General features: G+C 46.4%; 1 protein-coding gene and 1 long non-coding RNA gene across 2 annotated transcripts; one reads left to right on the forward strand and one right to left on the reverse strand.

Annotated features, from left to right (window-relative positions):
• The first annotated feature begins 1,194 nt into the window (after positions 1-1,194).
• Positions 1,195-13,177, forward strand: TINCR (TINCR ubiquitin domain containing). Its single transcript, XM_064497254.1, has 3 exons — positions 1,195-1,532; positions 8,150-10,577; positions 11,215-13,177. The coding sequence occupies exons 1-2, from the start codon at positions 1,273-1,275 to the stop codon at positions 8,151-8,153; spliced, it is 264 nt and encodes an 87-aa protein (XP_064353324.1). The 5' UTR covers positions 1,195-1,272; the 3' UTR covers positions 8,154-10,577; positions 11,215-13,177.
• Positions 13,178-18,035: 4,858 nt separating this feature from the next.
• LOC112986608 (uncharacterized) lies at positions 18,036-24,403 on the reverse strand. The gene is made up of 7 exons (XR_003260066.2): positions 23,852-24,403; positions 23,073-23,130; positions 21,684-22,619; positions 21,418-21,574; positions 20,022-20,172; positions 19,366-19,692; positions 18,036-18,125 (listed from the first exon to the last, which is right to left on the reverse strand). It is a non-coding gene; the product is annotated as an uncharacterized LOC112986608 (long non-coding RNA).
• Between the last annotated feature and the right edge of the window lie 882 nt (positions 24,404-25,285).

A 25,285-nucleotide genomic window follows, 5' to 3' on the forward strand; every position in this document is an offset into this window, starting at 1 on the left:
AATGGGAGAGCAGACACATCTCTTGTTCTCAATAGGAGCTGAATGCTGCCGTATCTGAAAATCTGGCAATTTGTTTTGTTATCTAATAGGCAGGAGCAGCCCCTATTTAGTGAAGAGCAGGCTCTGAAGGCAACTACCTTGCACTGCTTCGGTCTGAAAATACCAGTCCGTGTTGAGAAGAATGGTCAAGGGAATTAATTCCTGTAATATGGGCCGCAGGAAATTACCTACGAGATAAGAGGGTGGCTTGATCTTTTTGAGAAAAAGAAAAAAAAGACTTCCTTATCTTGATGATGTTTGCTCTGAAGTATCATCTTCTGTGACTGCCGGAGTCTGCCCTGGGGGATCATTCAATTACAGCTGGCTCCCACGGCTGGCATCGCTTCCTTTCGGAGGTGTCGTCGTATTTACCCAAGTATCGCTTGTTCCCCGTGGTATTCCGAGGCCTCTGTTGTTGCCCGTTTGCGTGGTGCACCTGCAGTCCTGTGACACTGTGTCCGCTCATGTGTTAGAGCAGGATATGACCAACCCATCAATTAGGCAGAGATCTGCAAGGAAAAGGAAGTCAAGATGATGAACCAGCAAGGAGCATGTGTGAATCAGTGTTAGATATCAGATAGTGCGAGCAGCGATGAATGGGTCCTACTCCTTTTGGAGGGTCCCAGCTTGTTTACCTACAATAAATGTACAGATCTCCTAAGGGGAAACTGTGCTGCACTAATGAGGGGGATTCACGCCAGCCAGACTCTGCAGCTCCTTCAGGGTGCTCTTTCCCTTCCCCACGAGGAAGCTTTCCCTGGGCAGACTATTCTTCTTCATTAAAATGGCCACATTAAATAGCTGTGAGGTTCTCCAATGTCTGCTTCATCGTACACCAAAACTGACAGCTTTTTAGAGTGGCTGACGTGAGGTTACTAAACCCGTTCATTTCTCAAATGCACCCAGGTTCCTAATGGCTACAGAGATCCATCTTTACAGTCCTCTGAGAGCCACTGGAATGAAGAGCACTTTGTAAAGGCATTGTAATTATTATGGGATATAGGGTGTATGGAAATGAGTCATGGAGATGTTTCCCAGCCAGCAGGCTCTTGGAGCCAGGTGAGCTCTTCCCTGGAATGTGAAGCATGCAGCACGGCAACTGGGAGGAACAGGTTTGGCAGGACCTTTTAAGCTGTTCACGGCAGACAGCCTCTTCAGAGCCACATCCCTGCTTCACCGACCTCCCAGCTGGATGTTCCTCTCTGCCACACTGGCCCTGCTGCGCTGGAGAGGATGGACACGCTGCGAAGGAGCCTGTCTCGCTGGAAGAGGTACCACATCAAGGTGCACCTGGCCGACGAGGACCTGATGATGCCGCTGACTGTCAAGCCCAGGGACACAGTGATGGACCTACGGGCTCACTTAGTGCGGGAAGGCATCACTTCCTGGAAGAAGACATTTTATTACAACTCCAGGCAGCTCGAGGAGCATGAGACTCTCAAAGAGGCCAATATCCAGAACGGCTCTGTCCTGCTTCTTGTCAGCAATAAAAGGTAGGTGAGTTGCTCATCTGCAGTGAGGTGCGCAGGAAAGGGAACACTCTGCATGTCTCACACCTTTCAGACACTTTCTTGTTGTGGTTTGCAAAAGGCAAATCGAGAGCTCAAACCCTGCAATTTCCACTAGGCAGCTGGAGGTTTAAGTCTCTTTGGCTCCGGCCATGCAGCAGGGTGAAAAAGGGAGGAAAGCGGAGGAGGAAATCTGGTTGATGTAGCCTGTCCTGTTTCTGATCAAGTCTCACTTTCCTGACAACATGGCTAAATCCAGAGGGAGAGATAAGAGGGGCTTGCCCTGTAGGCATGGAAGGATGAAGGGCAGGGGAAGCTGTGTGACTTAGGGAGCGCCCTGGGAGCCTCTCCCTTGTCCTCTGCCTCCCTTGCTGTGCCCTGCTCTCTCCCTTTCTTTTTAGTAGTTACCTTCTGGAAGGGTTTTGAGGAGGTGCAGTCCTGCTTTGGCAGGCAAGACCATGCGAGCTGCCAGCTAACAGCAAAGCTAATGAGTGCGGGACAAAGACGGTAAGAGGTTGCAACCCTGAAAATGTGGCCAGATCTTGGCAGGAAGAACAGTAAGACTAGGGGCTGCTCAGACAGGCCATGTAAAGGAGACTCAGGGTATCCTTTAAATTAGGAAAACTCTGATGTCCTAGTGGAAATGAAAGCTGAGATAATGGACCTGACACCCTCTGACCCACAGGACAGTTTAGCTTCAGTGGGGTGAATTTTTGCCCAGCGCAATGTCTTTACTAAAGCTTGGCTTGTTGCTGCTGGCATGCTTAATTCTGCGAAGCATTTGGAGGATATTGTGCAGAGAAGGTGCAGAGCAGAGCACGGGCGCACTGTGTCTAATTCCGCTTTTTGAGTCCCGAGCCCTCTGAGGTATGTGTGCATGCTGATCGGTTTGCTCTGCAGAACAACCTGCCCTAAAGACTTCAGTTCCTGATTAGATGCCACATACTGGAATGGTCCTATTTTCCAGTCCAGAGGCAGCTTGAAATCTCACACAAAGAAGATTTAATAAAGCATTTCCTTTCAGAGCTCAGCCAGACACAAGAGATTTCACATCGCTCAGCTAACTGCAAACCCCAAGTCACTCACAGCCCCTTTCTTCAACCTCTCATCTCAGCTCTCTGATTAACTTGCCTGACTAGCTCAGCTCCTCCTTTTCACCTTGTTTTTTAATGGCAGGAACATTTCTATTTGCTGTTGTTTGCAGTGTTTATTTTCCTACATTGTACAGCCTGGATTTTCAAGAGTGCAAAAAGATTCAGAGCAACTCAGATGACGGAGCGCACATATTTACACTCTTTTGACAGACGCCTAATTTCCACAATGTGTTATGCACCCTCCCACATGCTGCAAAAGCAGGGTGTAACTGCAGCAATGCAAAAATCACCAGGAGCTCCTGTCCCTGGTGTGCTGAGTTCAGGGCACCCGCTTGAAGTCGCTAGCCATTTTTGAAAATTTAGAGCCTGTCGCTCAAAGTTCTGGCTCAATTTTTGTGAGTACGTGAAAAAGGAAGCAGGATTGATAATGTTCTTCTGCTTGAATTTCATCAAAAACTCTCCAGCTCCTAAACGAGCATCTTTGTCCATTCTCTTATTCTTTTCCCAGGGCTGGTGAGTTGTGGGGGATGGATAGCCTCTCCCTGAAGTCACCGCTCTCCTTGAGTTCTTGGACACGAAGGATTATTGGGTTATGACAACCTCAGCCACTCCCAAACTATTTTCAGTGTGGCATGAGCAGTAAATGTCCAGGCACTGGGGATACATTTCTCTAAAGGCTTGCTGGGGTGACCGCGCTATCGGCGTAGGATGACCCCCCTAGATATTGCTGAGACATGGTGCGTGTGGCTTGGCTTGTCATCCTGCTTGGTACATAGTCCTGGGCTGAGCACGGCCTCTGTGGCTCAGCACCCTACCAGATCCTTGGCAGGGGGTTAGTTTTACGGTGTCCACCTTGAGGGCTCTCTTTATCACTTAAACTGGGAGTTAGGAACTACAGGGTGAGAGAAGGCATGTGTAGCATTGCAGTTGAGATTACAGCACCATTTTGAGGCTTAAGACTACTGAGCTACTTCTTCAGATATTATAAATCTGTGTTGCTCCCATAGCATCCATGGAGATATACTGGTCTGTACCAGCTGGGCAGCCTTGGGGAATGTGAGGAGAGCAGGCTATGTGGCGTTGGGTTTGGCTAGGAGGCACAGAAGCACAAAGGAATAGAAAACATGGTGCTGGGTTTGGCCAGCAGCCCCAAGGATTTGAGTACGGTTTAGTACTTTACAGACTTAGTGAAGTATGGACCCTCTCCATCAAAGGTCAACATCTGCTTTTTAAGCTCTCCGTGAAAATCTTGGTGTCCCCTACTTGCCACTTTGTACTGAGATGCCAGCCAAGAACAGCTATATTAATTCCAAAAGTGGAGTTGCTCTGATTGCCAAGGTCTGCAGCTCAGTGTCATGCCTATAAATATTAATGGTCACTCTGTATGCTGTGTGTTCCTACAAGGGGCTCATGGGACAGTTTACTCTGAACCAGAAAAAACATGAAAATGACCCTATTTTTCATCCCCCCCACCCTTAATGCCTTTGTAGATAATTGGCATTTAGCAAAGGCCAAGTCAGCATTTCCACTTCTTGCTCCTGTTTTCTGGGGTTTATAACTTAGCCATAAAAATTCACTTAAAGCTGCAGCTTGGCAGGAAAGGGATCAGCATGCCAGCTAATGTTGAAAATTTATTTGGACCTTAGTGTTCGAAAGTTCAAGCAAGCCATTCTGGAGTTCAGTCAACATGACCCCTCACCCTGGGAAAACACACAGGCAGGCCAAAGCTGGGAAAATCACATCCATTGGGGACGCAATTCCCCCTTGTGCAGAGGTTTGTTAATCACATTACTACTGCACTGATTGAGATTGCAATCCTGTTGTAGCAGAAGCTGAGCAAAGAACATGCTGAAAGACATTTTCTGCCCTAGAGAGCTACATATTACAATAAGATGGTTTGCAAGTGGGCAAAACAAGGAAAACAAGACTTGAAATGCAAACAGGCAGAGAGAGAAAACCCTCAGCTCGGTGGCCTTGGGCCAACCTGTGCCGTTTGAGCCATCAGTGCCCAGCGCAAGGAGACCACCAGGGAGTCTTGACATGAGACGAGCAGCCACCCAGGGTAGGCGCAGCAGCACCCAGCAGAGCATGCAGCAGGCTGTCCCAAATGCCCCAGGCATGATCAGTCTTGGCACCGGGGACCACGCCACAGCGGAACCTGTCGAGCTGGCTCTGGAGGCGGTGTAGGGCCCCAGAGCCAGGGAGCTGCTCAGCTGGTCTGGTGGTGATGTGGGAGCTCATGAACCTGGCACGACTCTTCTCCCATTCCCTCTGCCATGGAGCTGCCCAGGTGCTCTGCGCTGGCTGCAAGCTGCGGACCACTGTCCAGAGAGGCCTTCCATGATGCGGGCCACAGCCGGACTGCCTGGCATTAGCTGCCCCTCGATGATAAATTTCCTTGCTGCCTTTGATGTTGGATGTTAGGTGGAGGGATATCGTCTTGAACTGGTGAATCCACCACTTAACCCACAGGAACTTTTCTCTTCTTGACTTCATGAGCTATTTCAAATAGAGCATGGAAATGGGTGATCTAGGGTGATTCCTAGACATGCTGTGCGCTGTCACAGACTGTTCCTAAGGACGTAAAGCTCCTGCTGGCTCTGGACATGGCATGAGCACAAGCACATTGTCAGAGTCTTTGCTCTTGGTTTCAAGCTCCGTTCCTGCTGCGGTCACCTCTGGCAGTCAGTCAGATAGGGTCTATACTAAGTTAACCAGTGCCAGGACTGCTGTCTGTTAAATTGCTGGAGTAGTGTATTGCATTTTTGGCTCAATCCAGATGCATTTCAGGAGCTAGCACGGGCCATGGACTGTTCCTTACGGGCCGTTTGGAGGTGACCACGAAGGTTTGGAGTGTAAGACTTTAATATGAAAACATTGGTCATCCTGTGCCAGCTGTCTATTATCTAGAATCTCTTAGTGTTGATTTTCTGGCCTGGAGCCACATGCAAACATTTATCTTGGGGCTTTAGCTTAGTTGCCATAACAACTCATCAAGGAACAACTCTCAACAGCTCGAAGAGCAGACCACAGGGCCACGTGGTATACAAGCCTCTCTTAGGTCAAGATAAGCATGTCCAGGATTCTCTCTTTTCTGTCATCCAGCCCCAGTGTCCCTGGTGAGTGCCAGTGCTTACACAAGCTTTAATTTGCTTGGGAACCTGCCTTATCATTCAGAGGCTGCTCAGCCTAGTTCTCCAAAGGCCCCTCTCCCCTCAAGGAGCTACCTCCTGGCAGAATAACAAAACCATCCATCTTTGGGGAATCTAGCTAATTCCCTTATTGCCATTCAGTTTACAGTCTCTGATTTTTGGCCTCATAAATTATAGCCTGGCATGAAAACTATGACTGAGCTGCTTGCATAAGGTCCCATACAGCTGAGGTTAAGAAACTGCCGCCTATCTTTGACTTCTGCAGTGACATAAGGATCAATTAGTTTTACATAGCTACCTGGCAGTGGCTCACTCCAGGCTTATATTACTCCACCATCAATGACCAGCCACTGCAGATGATGCTGGGTCTCTAAAAAGAGAGACCAGAAGAATAATGGGGTCTACATGGTTCAACCCTACATAGAAAGTCAGCATTACTACCCAGACATGAATTAAGTCCTTAAAACTGGGTTTCAGTATGATTTTGTGATGCCTGCTCCTTGCACTGACCTGCCTGCTCCCGGGGTTGCTCAGCAATTACCCCTCAGCATGGAGGGGAGCGTTTCTGCTCCCCTCCAACTCCTACAAAACTGCCCCGTTAAGCTTAGGCCTAGCAGCAGGCTCCAAGGCATCTCACAGTAGGATAACGATCCTTTAAATAGCTCTGGGAGTCTCTCTTCTCAGGGAGAACTAATTAAGTTCTTCAGCACATGCTTAGACATATGTTGACCTGGTATGGCCTTAACAGGCCTGCTTCCGTCTACTGGATAAATAACACTGGCTTAAAAAATATCCTCCTGGAGATGCGTTACTTAGGAAACAGCCAGGTGGGGGACTGACTTCTCCATCTCTGTGGCTGAAGGTAATATTTATGTGTATTACTTGCGGGCCAAGCTCTCTGCTGGTGTAAACTCCTTTGAAATCAGTTAAGTGATTTTTCAGTTCCAAAAGAACTACTGTAGTTACCTCTGCTGACCTCCTGCATAGTATCGGCCAGAAAATTTCACCTGTATTTAGCTCAGTTACTTACTGGCCAGCCCAAGAAGTTCATTTAATAAAAGCAAAGCATTGCAGCAGCAGAGGACATAGCCCACAGGGTCTGAATTCCTCCCCATGCAGTTGCATGGGATTTCAGTGGATGAAACTGAGCTAATATGTATCCCATGGGGGTCTGTCTTGGCTCTAGGCAAAGAATTAATGAATTGAAAGTATATTCTAAACCAGATTCTCTTCTGGTGTAATCTGGCACAGCTTCTTGGACTTCTCTGTAGCTATGCTGATTTATATTAGCTGAGGGTTTTGCCAGCTGGGATAAACGCTCTCTCCTGCGTCCTAGTGTTTCATAGGGCAGATGTGCTACAGGGTGGGCTCACAGCAAATCCTTGGCTATTACAACCCCCCGAAATTTCAAGTGTGGAAGCAAAGAAGTCCTGGAATATGAACTCGGCCTGGGTTTCACAGAAAACCCAGACAGCAATTGATATCAACTGCGGTAGACTTGTAGTGTGCTTTGCTAGGACCCAACAAAAAATGCCACCCCATAAACTGAACTGCTCTAAGTCCTGATTAAACGTTTGTAGCCCAAGCTCGGTTTCTTGTTTACATAATTGCAAAGAGCAACTCACAGGAGTCAAGAGACTCTACCCTGCACTTACTGGCCCGGCTGGGTGGGGTGGCTACCTGGCAGAGCCACTGCCTACAGGCCAGGAATATCTTGGTTGCAGTCCAAGCCATGATAATGAGCTCTCTAAGCAAATGCAAGGCCTGAAGATGTACCCCTAGAAACTTCCAAGAGCTTCAGCTTCAGCCTCTGTTCTGGAGACCCCAGATGGTAGCCCTAGATGATTTCTAAGGGTCTTCAGAAGGATAACTAAAAAAATAATTCTGCTTTTACTAAGCTTAAGCATTCTATATGAAGTCTGTACCTCTGTGAGAAAACATTTATGAAACCGTAACCCAAGAAAGGCTGAAAAACACTGGTGCTAATGCAGGGGGGTGAGCATGTCTAGCGCTATTCAAGCTCCATCTCTTGGCTCCCTGTAAACAACCTCAAAGAGCCCCTAAAGCTACAGGCTGCCTATTCTGAGCTGAAAAATGACTTCCCAGGTCTATGGGAAAGGCTTCCAGACAGTTGCAGATTGGCTGGAGGGGGGACAAAGGCATCTTTTTTTGGAAGGAGAAGCAGATCTGAAACCCTAGAAATGGGTTATGCTCAGCTGTGTATTGTGACTGAAGAAAAACAGTCAGAGGACCAGGTTTACACTCTCCCCACGCCTGGGTCAGTGCCTCCTTGGTGAAATGCCACTTTTGATTGCATGTCTACAGTGCTCTAAGTATTTGCCTCTTTCTTATTCAGATAATGCCAAAGAGCACAGCCAAAGCAATGAGGGACGGGGAGTGTGACAAGGGCTGAAGGGAAGCAGATGGAAGAGCTTGGCCATGGAAACACAGCCCGGCCATCAGCGTTTGGTAAGTTCCTCCCTGCACGCCAGCTCAAGGACTGTTCAGAAAGCAGCTCCGAATGTTTTCAGCACAGTGCCCATAAATAATTAACCCAAACAAAACTACAAATAACATTTCCTCATCAGTGCGCCATGTGGTCTGAGCTGCCAAAGGAAAAGCATGGGTAAGACTGACTCAGCTCCCGAGGGCGGTGACTCACAGCGAAATGCCCACGAAAGGGTGAATTCTGCCTGGGTGACAAAGCGAGACGGAGCCAAGGTGGGCTTCGCTTAGGGTGCTAGATGGGGACTCTGGAGATCTGAGCCTTCTTCCAGCCCTGTCACAGGATTCCTCAGTAAGTTGCTGGTCTTAGCCTTTGTTTTCCTATTGATAAATCCGAGATAATTTATCCTTTCCTTTCTCCCACTCTTCATCCATCCAGCTGTAAGAGAATCCAGGTAGGGGCTGTCTGTGCTTCTGAGCAGTTCCTTTGCAGCAGGGCCCTGATTTGCAGGTCGAAGGCTCTGTACGGCAAATTAAGTGGTAAGTGCACAAGAGACAGTCCTGGATCTTGATAGACTTCGTATATCCAAAGGACAGAGACTGGCTGGTCACTGTTATGGTGACTACCTCATCCGACATTTAGGGTGCCATAGTGGTAAGTCACCAAAACTGGCTCATTTTTGAGTCAAGGTTTATAGGGAAATGAGCCTCCTTGTGTTGTTCCTCCATGCGTGCCATTTCCCCTACTCCAATAGCTTCTGAACCAGCTGGGCTGATTCAGCCCAGTTTGATGGGAAGAGAGAGGTCTCACAGACACTAGATTCCTAAAATTTTCATGGAAAAAAAAGCAGCTGGATAGAAGAGATATTTAAGTTAATATCCTACTGAAGGAAAGGTAATTACACCTCTCTTTCTTATCTGTTTCTTCTCTGTTTTGAGATGCCACAGCCAGGTGACCAGCTGGTCAGTCAGCTCCTGCCTTGTTTCAAACCAGCTACTGCATTTGCTGCCCCTTGTCTGCAAAGCAAGAAGTTGCGGAAAGAGCTGAAGACTTTGTTGGGGAGGTCTGAAGGGGATAAGGGCAACCTGGGGATATGGCAGCAAGTTGGGAGTACCAAGAAGGGAGGAAATAAAAACAGTTCTAAGACACAAATCAGAAAGAAAACAAGTTTCGCCAGTTCTCCTGCTCATAGAACAACTTGTTGTTTTGGTTCAAACTTATTTTCAGGAAAAAAGTGAATACCACAGCAGTACTTTCCCCCCAAATTCCAATTATCAATAACTATCTTTTGCCAAAACCCTCAAACCTGCATTTTCTGGATGTTCAACTAAAAAACTTGCCTTTCCAGATTTTTCTGGCAATGAGAAAATCTTTGATTTTTTTCCCCTCCCCAAAAAAGGCATTTGAAGAAATGCCAAGGAAAATGGAGTTTCTGATTTCCACAAGTTTTTCATTCCAGGAACAAAAAGTATTTCCCAAGCACTTTCCCAGACATTGCACAGAAACAGACTCTGAGACAGACAAAGATGTGAACATAATCACAGCTGAAGATCTTTCTGTCTAAGCAAATGAGCTGGACAAAGGGTGGGATGAGACTAAACATCGGAAGAAGGCAGGTGACTTCCAAGGTCAACCAACAAGTTAGGTGCGCAGCAGAGAGGGCACTGGTGCTGTTGGGTCAGCATTTCTGCCACTTGACCATGCGGCGCCTCTGCGCGTCGGTCTGTCCTGGAATAATGAGCTTCTTGGAGCAGAGCCAGTACTTTCCTGAGCACTTGGAAAGAGCCTCATGCAGCCTAGGTGCAGTCATAAATAATAATTTAAATGATAATAATATTATTAAAGTGGAGGTGTGCCACTGAAGATGGGACACACTCAGCAACAGACTCCTAAATCGGTCTCTCTTCTTGTAAAATGTACAATTTGCCTGACAAAGTCTGGGAGAACAGTATTTACTTCTCTGGACTTGATAGTTACAGTCTCTTGCTCTGCAAAAGTTAAACTGACCTAAGTTGAATTAGGTCCAGTATCTACTCAAATACCTCATGCCTGTAGCTGGCAGCTCTGGTCAGCTCTGGAAGTCTTTTTGCAGCTCAGGGGATATCTGGAAAAGTGAATTAACTGTGGTGGTGTGTGGAGCTGCTTAGACTAATGTTTTTTTCAGAGATAGGCTTTGATTGACACTTCAGATCTGCCTGACAATCTTTTATTCTAAGTGCAGTTGCTGCCCTTCTCCAGAGCAAGAAGAGCCGGTTTGGTTGCTGTCCTTCAAATGATGGATCTTATCACATGGGAAAGAGAAGGAAAAAAAAAGCAAACCACCTGGAAACAGTCACAGGTACAGCATGAAAAGAGGAAAAGCCAACTGAGTCTATCTGAGATATTTCTGTTTTTTCTCCTCTGAGCCATAATCCAATGCAAGATATACAAAAAAGAGGCTAAGCTCTGAAGAACAAGGGCTGCCTATTTTTTTTCTTTATTTGACTGTTGGTGGCACAGATGGGACTAAGCCACCCTCTACTGATGGGAGGACTGGGACTCAATGGGACAACCTCTCCTTTACTCACTCATTCCATGCTGCCTCTGCTAGCACCCGCCCTCCCCACACTGCCTCTTGCTCTTTATTTTCAGCCATCCTGAATGCTTGCTGTACCTTGGGATCACACCATTCAGCTGCTCACCCAGGAGGCCAGAGCCACTCTTTATAATCTAATTCAGACATTTGGAGTTTACCTGAGTGTGGCCAAGAAGCAGGTTGGGTCTCCAAATGGGCATGTTTGAAATCCACGCACTTAGGTGGCAAAATAAGTCTCTTGTTTGAGATGTCCTGTCCCTCCTCGCTCACGTGGGTCCATCAGAAAACAGCTAGACTCTTCAGACTGCAGACCACAGCGCTGTTGTTGAATGTCTGAACATCCTGTCTGGTAACGAGAACTGCTCTGAAATGAATGTTTTCTTTGTTCCTTTGAACACAGGTGTGGACAAGACCCCGGACGAAAGCTGAAGGGTATGCACGCTCTTTCCGCGTTCCAGCCTGGGTGCGTTGCAAGGCGGAGATGTTTGCCTCTCTGCATGCCACACCATGGATGGGCTTTCTTCTCGTCAGGATTGTTTCTCTCTGTGATCCTGCTATTGATGGAGCATCGCAGATGGATTACCAAGAGCACTGCTGCTTGCTGCTGCATTCAGCTTCACCTCGGAGCTGCAGCTGGGCCTTCCCAGCCAGCTCCTTTTCCTCATGAGAAGACAAGCCCAGGCAGGACCATCTCCGCCAGCTGCTGCGCTCCAGAAGGGCAGGTCAGGCTGAGGCTTGCCTCAGAGGCTCTTCTGTGCCTGGCCTCTGCCCGAGTTGTGGATGCATCAAGTGCTTCAGTTTACAGGGCCATCAGCCTGGCAGCCTTCCTTGGCACTAAATTTACTTTTTAAAGTTACATCAGTGTTGTACCCAGAGGGAATGGAGGAACAGATGCAGCTTGTGAAATCTGGCTTTAATTCACCTGCCTCATTTAATTTCCTGCCCTGCCTTCTAATCAATGAGTCTGCACTGGCTGCCCTGGGAATACAGCGTTTTTTCATATACAGGAGAATTCAACACGGTGGCTGTGCTGGCTGAGCTCTCAGGGTCCGAGCAGGCTGTGCTGGGTCTCCTTTGAAGCTGCTTTATAATGGCTCTCCCTTCCCCAGAAGCACCTGCAAACACTCCCCGCTCCGGGGCTGCTGCCCCACATTACCTCGCAGGAGCCTGTGGCACAGGGCAGTTGCGCCGCGTTCGCCTTTCCCAGCCGGCCGGCAGTGCTGCGTTCCCTCGTGGAAGTGCTCCCCTTCCAGGCGCTGCCCGGTTTTCGGCCACGTGGCTTTCTCCGCAAGACTGTGCTGCTTTCAGGTGCTCGGTCCCCGCGAGCAGCTCTGCCGTGCTACCTCAGACAGGCTTGCTCAGGCCAGCTATGCCTCGTTACCTCTCGGTAACATAAATGCTCCCTCGCAGGGCCTTCGTGCCAGGCCATTGGGCCATACTGGCCCTGTGGTGTGTCACTTCCCAGGTGTCCCTTCCCAGAGGCCAGTAGCATGTCACCTCAAAGGGGCTTGCAGGACTTTGTTGCCTCAGACACACCAGGAGCCCTGACAGATGGGTTTCTGGCACTTTTGCTTTGGTTAACCAGACTCCCACTGTCCTGTTTTTTTTGATAAATTAATTCCAGGCAGTGCTGCCCAGTTGCTTAATCACCCAGTGTCAAAACCCTTGGAGATGAGCAGGCTGCCTTTGGCTGGTAGCACCTACTTTGTGACGCGGCTGCTTTACCTTGCGTATTGTAATCTGTATCAGATTGCTCTTTGCCTGCTAAAATGGACAATTAGGATCCAGTTGTAATGCAAATTACATGGTGGAATAAAAACCGTGGGGAACAAAATCCCAAATAAGTATTTATGTCAGCCTTTGTTATTGCGTGATGGGTCCCGCTCGGTTACTGCTCGCTGTGAAGCATTAGACAGAAGAGAACCCTGTGTGCCTTTGTGCTTTATAGGCAGGAGCTGCTGAGCTGCTCTGCGTAAGACTGCCTTTAGGCACTCGCGGGCCCCGATAATGTGTATGTGTGCAAACCTAACAGACAGATTGCCGCCTACACTGGAAATTTGATGATTGCCTTGTTTTTTGAAGGCTCCATTTTATATACTGTGGGCCAAGCCCATGGGGTAATTTCCAGTCTCTCCGCATAGGGCTGAGATGATGTGGTGAGAGGAGCGTAGAGATGCTGAAATTCCAATCTGCCACATAATGTGCTCCTAATACTGATAGCTTTGTAAGCGTGTTGCTGTTGTTGTTCTTGCCATTGTTGTCTTCCTGTGTCTGGTGCTAAATGTTGTAAATTCAGAGAAATATTTAAGTTTGTAAAGGAACCTAAGATACTGTGAAATTAAACACACGGTCCTGCAAACGCATATGGAAGGGGTATGTCTTCATTTAAAGTGCCAAGTCATATCAATGTAAAGCGATACGCTGCTGATGTAGCTGCTTTTATTGCACATCAGCTTTGCATTTCCCCAGGCCCTGGGTAACAAAGAATCAAGCTGCATGTTCTCATAGCAAAACTCATCCTGGAGAACTGAATTGGAATATCCACGCTTCACATGTTACAGCTGGTAGTCAGGAGACAAGTGTTTTAAGGGTTAGCTGAGCTTTATAGTACTTGTCAGATCCAAAGCGAAAGCAATCCCTGTGCACGTTCCATTGAAATGGTGGCTCACAGAGGACAGCAAGGAACACGAGCTAGAGTTGGTGAAGCCAGATGGATGAGCTGGGTTCAAAGTCCTCCTAGAAGCTTTGGCAACATAGCTCGTATATCTACTCAGAAAAGCCTTTGCAATGGCCATAAATGACTCCAAATGGCCTTATTTTCCCGCTAGCAATGAAATAAGCAGCTTCAATGGGGAGGAGTAAATCCATTTGATTGCTCACATTGCTGGGAATAACCATCCTATTAGTTATTAATAATAACTCAAGCTATGCCTAGCAGTGTGGCTACCAAAACAGAGACAGCCTTATCTGCCAGAGAATCACTGTATTGCTCCTAACATTTCCAATTACAGCTGAATGAGGGGAGTCAGAAAGGCAGCAAGGGAGAAAGATTTGTAAGAAGCGAAAGGCTACAGGGAGGACTTGGGTTATAAACAACATGTGCAACAGAAGCGGAAAATATCAAGGCCCTTCTGAAACCAAGAGAAACTTTGGAGTAGGAGTTTGGCATGGCAAGGCTGAGCTCTTTCCATTCTTGACTTTCTTTAAGGCAATGCATGATATTTGTATGCTAGGTGATGTGATGGAGGGGGTATTGGCTTGTTAGCTCATCTTCTGAAGGAAAAGGGGCTTCTGTACCTTGGGTGTGTGACACAGCGGCTGTCAAACTCAGGGCTCGGTTCCAGGATTTAGAGGAAAATTCCCATCAAAATTGATGGCAAAGCCCCTAATTGCTTCGCTGCGGGACAAGGGTGCTCTGACAAGGCAACGCCCCGGGAAATTCGCATTTAGAGTAGATCAGACTCTGCTCTCATTTATGCAATTATAAATACAGTGTAGCTCCATTTGAAACAACTGTTTTCATCCAATGCAAATGAGATCAAAATCTGGCCTAGGCTGTTTTTGCGCACAATGGAAACTGACTGAATTATGGAAAACAGGAAACAAATCTAATGTAAATCTAAATGGAAATATCATGCTCTCTGTTACATCAGGATAAATTGGAAGCGAGTCTGTTGAATCTAATGGCATTCATCTGGACTTACACCAGACTCTGCCTCAGCATTTGTCAGTTGGCTGCACACTGACATCAAAACGCAAACCATGCTACCTCATCTGAATAGCTTTGAACAATTTCTTCCTTTTTCTTTGCATTTAAACAATTGCCTCTGCATCCTGATAGCTGATTAGCCTTTTCAAACAAATAAACTCCTGCAAACAGACATCAACAAATGAGACCTACTCTACCAGCATTTTCAGAATCTAAATGACGAGTCTGAAGCATCGAGCTTGGTTTTGGAGTCACTTAGATTTCCTCCCTGTTCCTCTGTATTCACAATACAGAGCAGCAGGACTGAGCCCATGGGAAGACAGAGCATTGCAACAACTATTCTGATTGTCCCAAAGTACACTGAATTCATCCCTTTCCCACCAGCAGCGGTTAGGAGACCTTTCAGTAGGTAACCAAAATATTGCCAGTGTTGCTGCTTTGGCTCTTGCTGGTTTCAGATGGTCAGGAGGGAGCCATAAGTCTCACTAATGGATCTAAACTGGGTCACACTCTGGCCCTGCAGGCAAGTTACTTCACCTCTCTGTGTCTCTGATGCTGGCCACAAGAGCTATTTGCTCATGGGGCACTCGTCATGGGGAAACCGAGAGGGCTAATTAATGCCTCGCCAATGAACTAGACATCCTGGATGAAAGTCACTGGAAAAGCGCAATGTCTGAGTAAGAGCACAGCCACGTCAGCCTCTCCCTTGGATCTCCCAGCTCCTTACATAATTCGGTTTTTAATCTGTGTTCACGTTTCTCTTTGGATAATTCGCAAAATATATCTCAATTAAAAAAAGAGGAGAAGACGACGATACACAAACAAAAAAAGCCCTAAGAGGAGGGGATCCAGGGAGGGCAAAGCCATTATTCAAACACAAATAGTGCTGGTAATTATGTAAATGTGGTAATAACTGTTATGGGGAGCATCTGAAGGGTAAAGCACTCTCTGAAAGTTGGATAACTGTTTGCCGGAGCACCCTTATTTCAAGGGACTAGCTAGAGCTTGAAGTCTGAATATCACAAAGCCTGGCCTGCACTCGGTCTCCCAGTGAGAAGAGGTATGGGGGTGGCGTGCTCAGCAACCCTCGTTTCTTTTTCTCGCTCTGCTGCTGATTTTCTGTGGGATCCTAAGCAAGCTATTCTACAAGGTGCGCACAAGTGGCCCTGTCTGTGGTTGCCTCCATAGATAGCTGTTCGACCTGAGACATGTGCAACAATCCTTTGCTAGGTCATTAGCAGCAAAGCTCACACGGACCTCAGCCAGCGTGTGAGCACGCCAGCCACTGTCTCTCAGGGCCTTGATGTTCCTACCTGCAAGTTTTTATAATAAATACTTGCCTATTTTTATAAAGCTGTTCAAGATTCTTTAATGAAATGGAGGCTTTCAAAGAGCTGTGATTATCACGGCTTAGTCTTGGTTAGGCTTATTCCTGCAGGTCAGCTGTGCTTAATTTGTGACAGCTTTCTCATTGTTGGCACTGCAGAGCCTATGTGGCATGCAAAAGTCTTGCTATCTTGTTTGGTTTTTACAGCATCACCTGGAATAAGTGCCTGCAGCCGGGATGCACCTGACAGTTGTGTTGATATACAAGCAAAAGAGAGTCCAGCTCACTCGCTGCTCACAGCCTCTATAGCTCTGTTAGCCATGTACCAAAGGCTTATTTTATCCATGTCAGTGAAGTTGGCATGTGTGACTTGGAGGCAGATAACAGAAATGAGGAGTAACTGGGTCCCAGTCCAATCCCAGCTCTCTGCACGAATGCACCATACACAGTCATGGACAGTATCGGACTGTAAAGTGCATGTAATCTTAGTGAACCAGCTAAAGCCAATTTGCCGAGCTCCTTGGAGAGTCTCAGCAGCATCACTTTTTTTACCCACTGACTGCAAATGATCCTGGTCACATGAGAACGGGATATCAGGCTTTAAAACCCTATACTGAGGTGGGTGCAACAGGACCACCAAACGCAGAGACAAGAGAGAATCACAATTGCACATTTTCTGCTCCAGTAATTCAAGAAGGCTGGGGGTGGGGGAAATAATTTGCTTTTACAGGAATAAAACTCTTCAAGGTAAGGACCTTAAAAGTGGAGATAACTGTAATTTACTTTTCACACTGTGCAGTGGAGAATCAGGCCCAAGCTTGTAGCTACAAGCTTCAGTTATAAATGCTGTGGACTGGATTGTGCTGTGCAGAGCTTTACTGAGAGACCAGTCACATTGATTTGGGAACAGCTGTCCCCCGGGTATGGCACTGCTTTATGTGAGCCTGGATGTGAGACTCTAGGCTCGATTCTTATCTTGTATTCTGAAAAATCAAATGATCTTGGTGGGTTTACAGCCGATCTACAAACTTCAATATGCATGCGGCTTGGCTTCAAGAGCCACTAGGATCTTGATAAGCCTCTTATTAAGCTATTCTCCTAATTAAAGCATATCTATGTTGGGCAGAATCCTATCAATTTCAGCACAGATGTCAGACTCTTATTGTGAACACAGATGGGTTTTATGTCAGAAAGCAGGTTTGGCCATGACGGCGATAGAACAGGTTAGCCTATAAATCCAGAGTATATTTGCAAACTCAATCTATTTAAAAAGAAATGCATTAGGAGATGACCGATCTTCTGAAATGCCATTTGAATAGTTTTGACTGTGCATTTGTTTTATTCCTGGGAAATTTCAGAGTACAAAAAGATTTTTATTTTCCTTCTTCATTTGCCAAGAATCTCTTTGAAACTTGTTTGTAATATAGATTGAGTCTTGGATCAGCTCTTTAGCTCACATAAACAGATGTATCTCTGTTGACTTCTGTAGAGAGATGCTGATATACATGAGCTGGGGATCAAGGCCAAGAAAATGAAAGCAAGAAACTGCTAGGTATGATAGTTTCTGACCAGGGAAGTGGTTATTCCAGGTAATGTGTAATTTCCTAAAACACTTCCAAAATGACATGATTCTTCCAAAATGACATTTGGGATATGAATGTCTAGAACATGTGTCTTAGTGACCCAGTGCTGCCCTTGAAACAATCCCTTTTTATGCTGATAGACAGTTTGAGGACTTTCTTACTGTCTGCTCTGCTTCCCAAGGCATGTTCAGGTAATGCTGAATGCTTGGAATAAAAATATTTCATTATGAGGAAAAAATCAGAAAGTAAGCTTTTTAAATTAAAAAGCCTTTGGTGACCTCTCCTGATTGTGAATCGCAGATTGCTCTGGTACGGGAAAGAATCTTGATTATTCTATTTTACATGATTTTAGTGCTTCTAAAAGCAAGTGCTTGAAAGCCATATGCTGGGAATGTAGCAGATGAGGGGCACGGGTGGATGGATATGGAGATGGCTGGGTGGAGAAGGACATAAGGAAGATGTGGGATAGAGCTGTGAGTAGGGAGAGACACCCACAGGCTAATGAGACACTAATAGTAGGAAGAAAAGGAGAAAAAAGGAAGAGTGAGTAACTGGACCCTCAGTTTACATCCGTAAATACTGAAATTCATTCTTACCGTGGGGCATCCTTCCAGATCGCTGCAGTGAGATATGCTGGAGGAAGGCCTGATTCTCTCAGTACCAAGTGCTCAGAGAGATGTTTGGAAAGGAGTCTGGACACAAAGAGAGGAGGTGAGACTACATACCAACGAAGAGGGTACAAAAAGAGTTTGAGGGTTAAGCTAGGGTTAGTTTAAGCTCTGGGTACATTAGGCTAGAACTGCCCACTTCTGGTTCTTGACAACTTCCTCTGAAGCTTTCAGCTCAGCAACAGGATGCTGGAAGAGGAGTCCCCTGCTGCTAAGCCTCCACCATCTCTGGAGGTAGCTTTTTTGTAGATTAATAGTAAGTTGTCAGTTTTCAAGCCTGCCAGCACAGTGCCTTTCTCTCACCCAAAGAGTAGCTCATTTCAGCCAGGAGTTATTCTTAGTATATATTAAAGAGAAAAGAGCTTCCCTTTTTTCTTTAAAGGAGAGAAGAAACAGTCTTCCTGACAGAACCCCAGTGAAGGCACTTGGCTATCAGATGCTGGGAGAACTCCCTAAAAATATCATGATAACACGAAAAGCAACAAGAAGCTATCCTGACAGATGACATAAGAAGCGTGCCCTGGGCAAGACACAGGGCCAGTCCAGCTCAGGACTCTTGTCCTCTTTGTCCCTGTTGACTGCATTTTGTTTCTCTTTTCTTTCACTTTAAGCATGGGGAAAGGAGGGGAAGCAGCCCTAGAAAGCAGTTTCCAACCTGCTTTCCTATCTGTCTATCTGCTCTGTACAAATAGTGTTTTTTCTTAGGGATAAAGGCTGAAGATAATTCCTTTAAGTGGCAATTAAGCTCTAGGTGGCTGCAGATAGATGCAGCTTTCCCCAGCTCCTACAGAGCCACAGCTTGAGCCACAGGATTCCCTTCTTCCCTAAACCAGGAGACTTTTTCCCTGTCTTTGTGTTGTGCCTGGCATTGTGATTACTGTCCCACTTCTCCAGGGCAACCCAAAGTGATTGGAGCAGTGGGGAAAATGCCAGACGGAGGAGGCACCATAAACTTGCTGCGCCCTCTTTCAGAAATGCACTGATTTCACAGAGCAGGGAATAGTTCCCTCTCAGTCCCGCTTTCATCTCCTTGTGTTTTACCTGCAACTCCACCTCTGTTTTCTAAGCACTGAGCCTGCTTTGGTCTCCTCTAGCCCCTGCTGTGCCAGCGACTGTTGGAAAGAAACCTTTGATCACATTGGACGGATTACCGCGGGCTAATGGAGCAACGCTCCCCTTCTGAGACTCAAAGCGAGTCTCATCAGCAGCATGTGATCAGGTTGGCTCATTAGTTAATGAGGTTAATGAGGACACCGGTACGTACCATCTGATATGAAAGGGGAAATGTCTGGCCACGGTGATTGCTCAAGATGACACAGCAAATCACTGGCGGAGCTGGGGGCGAGCAGGGCAGGGCAGGGCTTTGCCTTCAGGCCTGGTCCAGGTCTGGAGTCACCCCAAACACCATTTGGAGCAAAGGGGCACAGCCGTGAGCTTGAGGAGATGGCTCAGATTCAGTCTGGAGCTGAGTCTGAGCCAGGATGACGTGGAGATACAAGATGGCAGCAGGCAGTCAAGGTTGGAAATATTCTCCATTATCAAAGAGACTTATGAACTTTTGAAGAGCTTCACAGCCGATCCACAACTCCATCTGCAAAGAAATGGAAGCCACTAACACAGAGGATCTCCCTTTCCCAGACAGGCTTATTATCAATAGCATCAAATAACAGGATGATACCATTTCTATCCAGTTTTAATGATTTATCACACTGGAATTATGCACCATCGGTGACAGTAATTTTCTCTGATTTGGACAGGTGGATGGAATTACGGCGCTCTTTGTTTGGTGTGCTAACAGAATCAGAATTAATATTTTGCCTTGTCTGGCTTATCTTAGCTAGACAGTAGCTAGTATTTCACCTACTCTGTTTCTCTTCCCCCTCCCTGCTACAACTAAAATTATTTGATTTTGAGCTATACCTGGAGCACGATTCACCTCAAATCAGATTTCAAATTCCTTGACCAGAGCGTGATCTCAATGCTACCAATCTCCACCACACCTGAGCAGAGTCCGTTCTGTAATAGGAAGGATCAAGCAGGGAGAGCACGTTTTGTGGGTCTCTGCAGGCACCTGCACACAAACACACATACGCGTTTGACTTTGTGTGTGCACGTGGGGAAGAGTGAGTGACAAATTGCTTTTCATCAGTCAGCGTGGCACTTGCTCCTGTACCCCATGCTATGGTCTCAGGGCTGCAAAGACCTTCATGGGGATCATGGTTAGGTTCCTGCGTGTGTATGTGGGTGTACACAGTGAGGAGCATTCCTGCGCGGCCTGCTGCACGGCCCCGAGCGGGTCTGCGCACACCTTGCTGTGCATGTGTGCGTATGCTGGGAAGCAGGTAGGTGAAAGCGAGGAGGATTTGATTACTCACAATGTGTCTTTTCCTCTGCCCTTTCCTTGTCTAGTACGTTCCCACTCGTGCTGAATTACAGTCACCGTGCCTGGGCTTTGCTCCCCAGTGTGGGATGCTGTGTTGTGTTAGATTCTACACATATTGCATTCTTTGCCTTCTTTTTTCCCCTTCCCCTCCCTGCTCGTGGTTGTTTGTTTTCTCTTCATGTGTGGCATCAAAAGGCTGTTTGAACAGCAACTACCCAATCCGAATGAAAGGGGACACTGCTCTTGGAAGATCCAACAGAAGCCTGAACAGAACAGATACTAAATTATGAATTAGCTGGAGATTTTTCTCACTTCTTTTCTTCCTCTTTATTTTTTCTCGCTTTTTTCTCCTTTCTATCTTCCTAACCCTAATTAAAATGTTCTGGGCACAAAACTGTAATGAAGGGCTAGACTCATTATTTTTGTTTATAGGAAAACCCAAGCAGAACAGAACTCTAAATGGGCTCTGGTTGAGTCCCATCTCCCTCGATAAAGACTGTAATAAATATCAGCCACATTGATTTTCCTTCTCCATGAACCCATTGCTATTTGTTCTGGTCTAAGTGCATTGTGTTTTCCTCCGAGGTTTCCTCTGCTCTAACTGTTCTATTGTCTGTTGTTGTTGTTAATCTGTGTTGAGTGTGTAATCAAGATCCTAAGAGGGAGGTTAAGAGAAACCCCCTTGGGAAGACATCTGACCTACATGAAGAAAGAGAAAAAATAAAATAAATAACCCAAACCATTGAGGCCAACTGCTCCATTTACCTGGTGGAGCTTTTCCTTTATCAAGGACTCTCACACACCCCAGGCTCAGCTTGCTTTCTGTAATTAGTTTTACGTATGTGTTTTTAACTGCTACTTGATTTCTGCATTGATTTCTTTGCCTTGGGGGATGTTTGCCTGTTGATTCCCTAGGCCTGATTTTCCCATTACCTGCAGTTGTCTGCAGCACTGGTGTTAGATTCAGGGATGTCACACGCAGAGGTAGGATGTGGCCCCTTTCCTCTTCCCATCTGCATGCTGCTACTTAACGAGTGTTATTTACTGTGGCCCATGCGATACAGTACATGTTGGCGGATGATGTAGATGTCTAAAAGCACAAATGAAAGCTGGTTAATAATGAAGCATAGGCATTGCTGAATGCCTCCTGGGAGACCTTCTGGGTTAGAAGCTTTCACCCAATCTCACCCATCACTCACCTGCTTCCTATTCACCACGGGCCACTTGACCTGGGCAGTCCATGTCCTGAGCGCTTGAACTTCCAGCCTCCCTCATCTGCTTGCTGGGGATGTGTTGCAAATACGCAGAATCCACTATTGCCTGCTCGCTGTAGCAGCTCCTGGATCTCAGCAGATAAACAGTTCTTAGCGTTTTCTTAATGTCTCTTTGCAGTTTATTAGAGGCCTAGGAGGCATGAGGGGGAAGTGAGAATGTGACTCAGAAATCCCCATTATGGGTCACGTCCTTCCTTTGCAATCTCATTTCTAACCAGACTATTAAAAGAAAATCATCCGAGCCAAGTGGCAATGGTGAAGCATAAGGGCTGGAGGGAGGGAAAAAATATCCCATCAGGTATCTCCAGATGTAAGCAGCTTAGTTCAGTGAGTTTAATCTGCACCTTTCTGCCCAAACCGGGGCTGCTGCTGCGACCATTGGACTGTCAGTGCTGACAGTCATGGACATGGCTAGCTTGATTCTCCGCTCCAAACCTGATGAAAAAGTGGCCCCTCTCAGCTGCAGTGTGAGAATGTCTGTGGGCTCTCGGCATGGAGCTGGGAAGAGGAGGTGGAGGTGTCCACGTGATGCCAGCTCTGCTCTCCCTAATGAATCTATCAATGGAGAGACCATGAACTGATGGCTCTCACGTTTCCATGGTATTTCCATCATGCCTGTTTCCAGGGATGCCTAATAAACTGAAGCAAATTGGGATGAGGGATTATCAGGCATTAAATGGTGCTACTGAGCCAAGCCTCCCACTTGGCTCATCACGACAAATTTCTATTCTTTCCCAGGGACCGACGCGATCCAAACCAAGGCAGGGTGAGGAGTGGCTGCCGGCGTGTCTGTGCCTGTGACCAGCAGTTGGGGCTGCTCCAGGTCCTGGCTTGTCTCTCGGTTAAGGTCAGGTCCTGTTTCTGTTGAAGCAATTTCACATCTCTCAGCTGGATCACGCCTTTAAGGAATTAGGCTCTGCTTCAATTAATACAAACAAGAACTAGTGCTGGCGTAACTTGCAGGGCTCCCGGTACAAGGGCCATAGTGGGGACCAGTTCTTATCCGCAGATGGGATGACCTGTCCTGCTCCTTAAGCATGTCCAGTGGGGGTTCCCCTCTTTGTTTCCCTCTCGTTCACATGAGTCTTTAGGTGACAACCCTGATCATCTCTAAAACCAGCCCCAGCCACAATGACTTTTTGGAAGTCAGTGACATGGACGTGACCCGGTGAATAGCTCCACTGAGTCTGTCTGGCTCTGAGAACCTGAAACATCTGAAAAATGTATTACAGCCTCAAAAAACACACAGTAATTGGCTTAAAAACATCAAGATTATTAAAACAGTAATGAACGTGCAGTTCTTTTTTTACTCACCTTCTAACTGTGACCAATCTAGACACATAAAGATCAGATCTGCAAGTTCTCTCCAACCCTGTGAAGTTTTAAAAAATAAGAAAAAGACACTTCATAAAAATCATATAAACTCCCGAGCCGAGGCCGTTAGAAAAGCAGCACGCACCATGAGACTTGTGATGAATCATGGGGATTTGCAACATTGAATGTATTCAAGTGTGAGTGGGAAAAAAATTGAGCTCTACCTTTCAAAAAGTCCCCTTGGATCTCTCCTATTCTGTTCAGGAATTGCTCTGAGTGTTTGTATTGACTTTCCATGGAAAGTGGACATATCCATGTAAAAAACCTTGCTACTGAAGGTTTTATAGAAGGAATATTGACCTTCCCACAGATGCCAAAGAGAAAAGAAAGCCCTGCTTCTCTGTATAAAATAAGATAAAATTCTATTTGATGATTTCTATAAAATGTTTATAGATTTTTATTTTTTTCTACTTTGGCCAAAACATCTTTTTTTTTTTTTTTCTTTTTCTTTTTTTTGCCAGGCTTTTGCAGAAGCCTGAGGCAGAGAGAATATTTACAGGGAAGGGGGAAACATTTTTTTGAAAAATATTTGTGCTGGCAAACCTTTGCAAATTTGTAAGCTCCCAGATGCATCTAAATAAATAATAGCAGAACTTTGGCTGCATTTGCAAAAAAAAAAAATACACTGGATTTACAGGCTTGTTTCAAGCATAATCAGGATGTAAGTTAGGCTCACAGAGTACATACAAGCTTTATAAAATTTACAATGGAAGCAGTACCTGTGCAGCCTTGTGGGAAGTAAACCCAGGTGTGACCCCCTCCAAAAACAGGTTGAACCCTCTTTTTATTGGCAAGACTCTGACTTCTGCCTTGCAGTGGCCGCAGGCTCATGGGTCCTCCCAGAGATGCCGCAGATTTTCAGCTGGTGACCATCAGCGCCTTCCTTGGGTGAAGAGGTGAGTCTCTGCATGATGGGAGAAGAAAAGTGGTAGAAGGTTAGGCTGGACCATCGATATCAGCTCCCCTGGGGGACATTCGCTCATGAAGCTTTATATAGCGCTGGGCTGGACGAGTCTAAGCTGGGCAAAGAAAGATCTGTCCTATTTATGAGTTGGTGCCCAGAGAGACTCTATGGCACCATCTGCCCCCTTTTTAAGGGCTGCTGGAAAAGGCCAGGTCTTCACGAGAGCAGTTCACATCTTCTGCTCCTGCTGCTCGTTGCCTCCCATGGCTTAGGACCTGGCAAGAGCTCGTCGCTTGTCAGCAGCGCTTGCCTTAAATGCTGCAAGCCATCGATCAAACCTCTTCCCTCCCCAGTGCAAGAGTGTCTGCAGCAATCAGGATGGCTTAAGCCAGGGCCTGGTCCTTTATTTGCTTTGTGGTTTTCAGCTTCGTGTTTTCCAGGTTTTCTGCCACCGAGAGAGTATGGAAATGTTCTCCTCATTTTTAATGAAAGCTGAGATAATCTGTGTCACAGGAGACTGAGCACCACAAAAGGTTCCCAAAGAATTTAAAGAGCTACCACCTAATACACTGCGGTCACAAGCAACCTGTTGTCTGAGATAACCTACAACCACTGATAATTACAATGTACTTAAATATCCATTAATTAAAAATGTATAAACTCATTCTGTGTATAAGCTTCGTAAAGTACATGATCCCTGCTTCCCTCTGAAACCTCTTTCTTTCTTTCTTCCCGCTGAGCCTTGTATTTCCCTATCAGCTCTCTAAGTCTTCTTTCTCTGTCTTTTCTCAGCCCTTGATGGCTTTGCTCAGCCTCTGTCATTTGTGTCTGGATCTGGAAACATTTCTCAGGATGTTTGAGTCATCCATCATTTAGATAATCAGAAGGAAAAAAACCCAGTTTCCAGCTATGAACGTCCCTAAAAAGCACCAAGGAAAAAAACCCCTCACCTTGAACTTCCCTTCCTGCTTTGCTTTTCTTTTCATTTGAGAATCTGACTTGACAGTCTTTGCTCTGGCAAAAGTCCCACTGAAGTTATTAAGGGCAAGAGCTTGTCAGGATTAAGAGGAAGGATTTGAAATATCTGTGAGTGATAGCAGTATCCCCAGTTCTATTAGGCCGGATAAGTATCCGCAAAGGACATTAACCCCGGTGCCTTGAGCAAGCTGCTGCCTGCCCTGCAGGGGAAGGAGATGATGCTGCCGGTGGGGGCACCAGCCCAAAGCTGCCTGTAATAAGGTTTCGGATC

The sequence above is a fragment of the Dromaius novaehollandiae genome, chromosome 25, assembly GCF_036370855.1.
Source record: "Dromaius novaehollandiae isolate bDroNov1 chromosome 25, bDroNov1.hap1, whole genome shotgun sequence".
In the NCBI taxonomy this organism is placed as follows: domain Eukaryota; kingdom Metazoa; phylum Chordata; class Aves; order Casuariiformes; family Dromaiidae; genus Dromaius; species Dromaius novaehollandiae.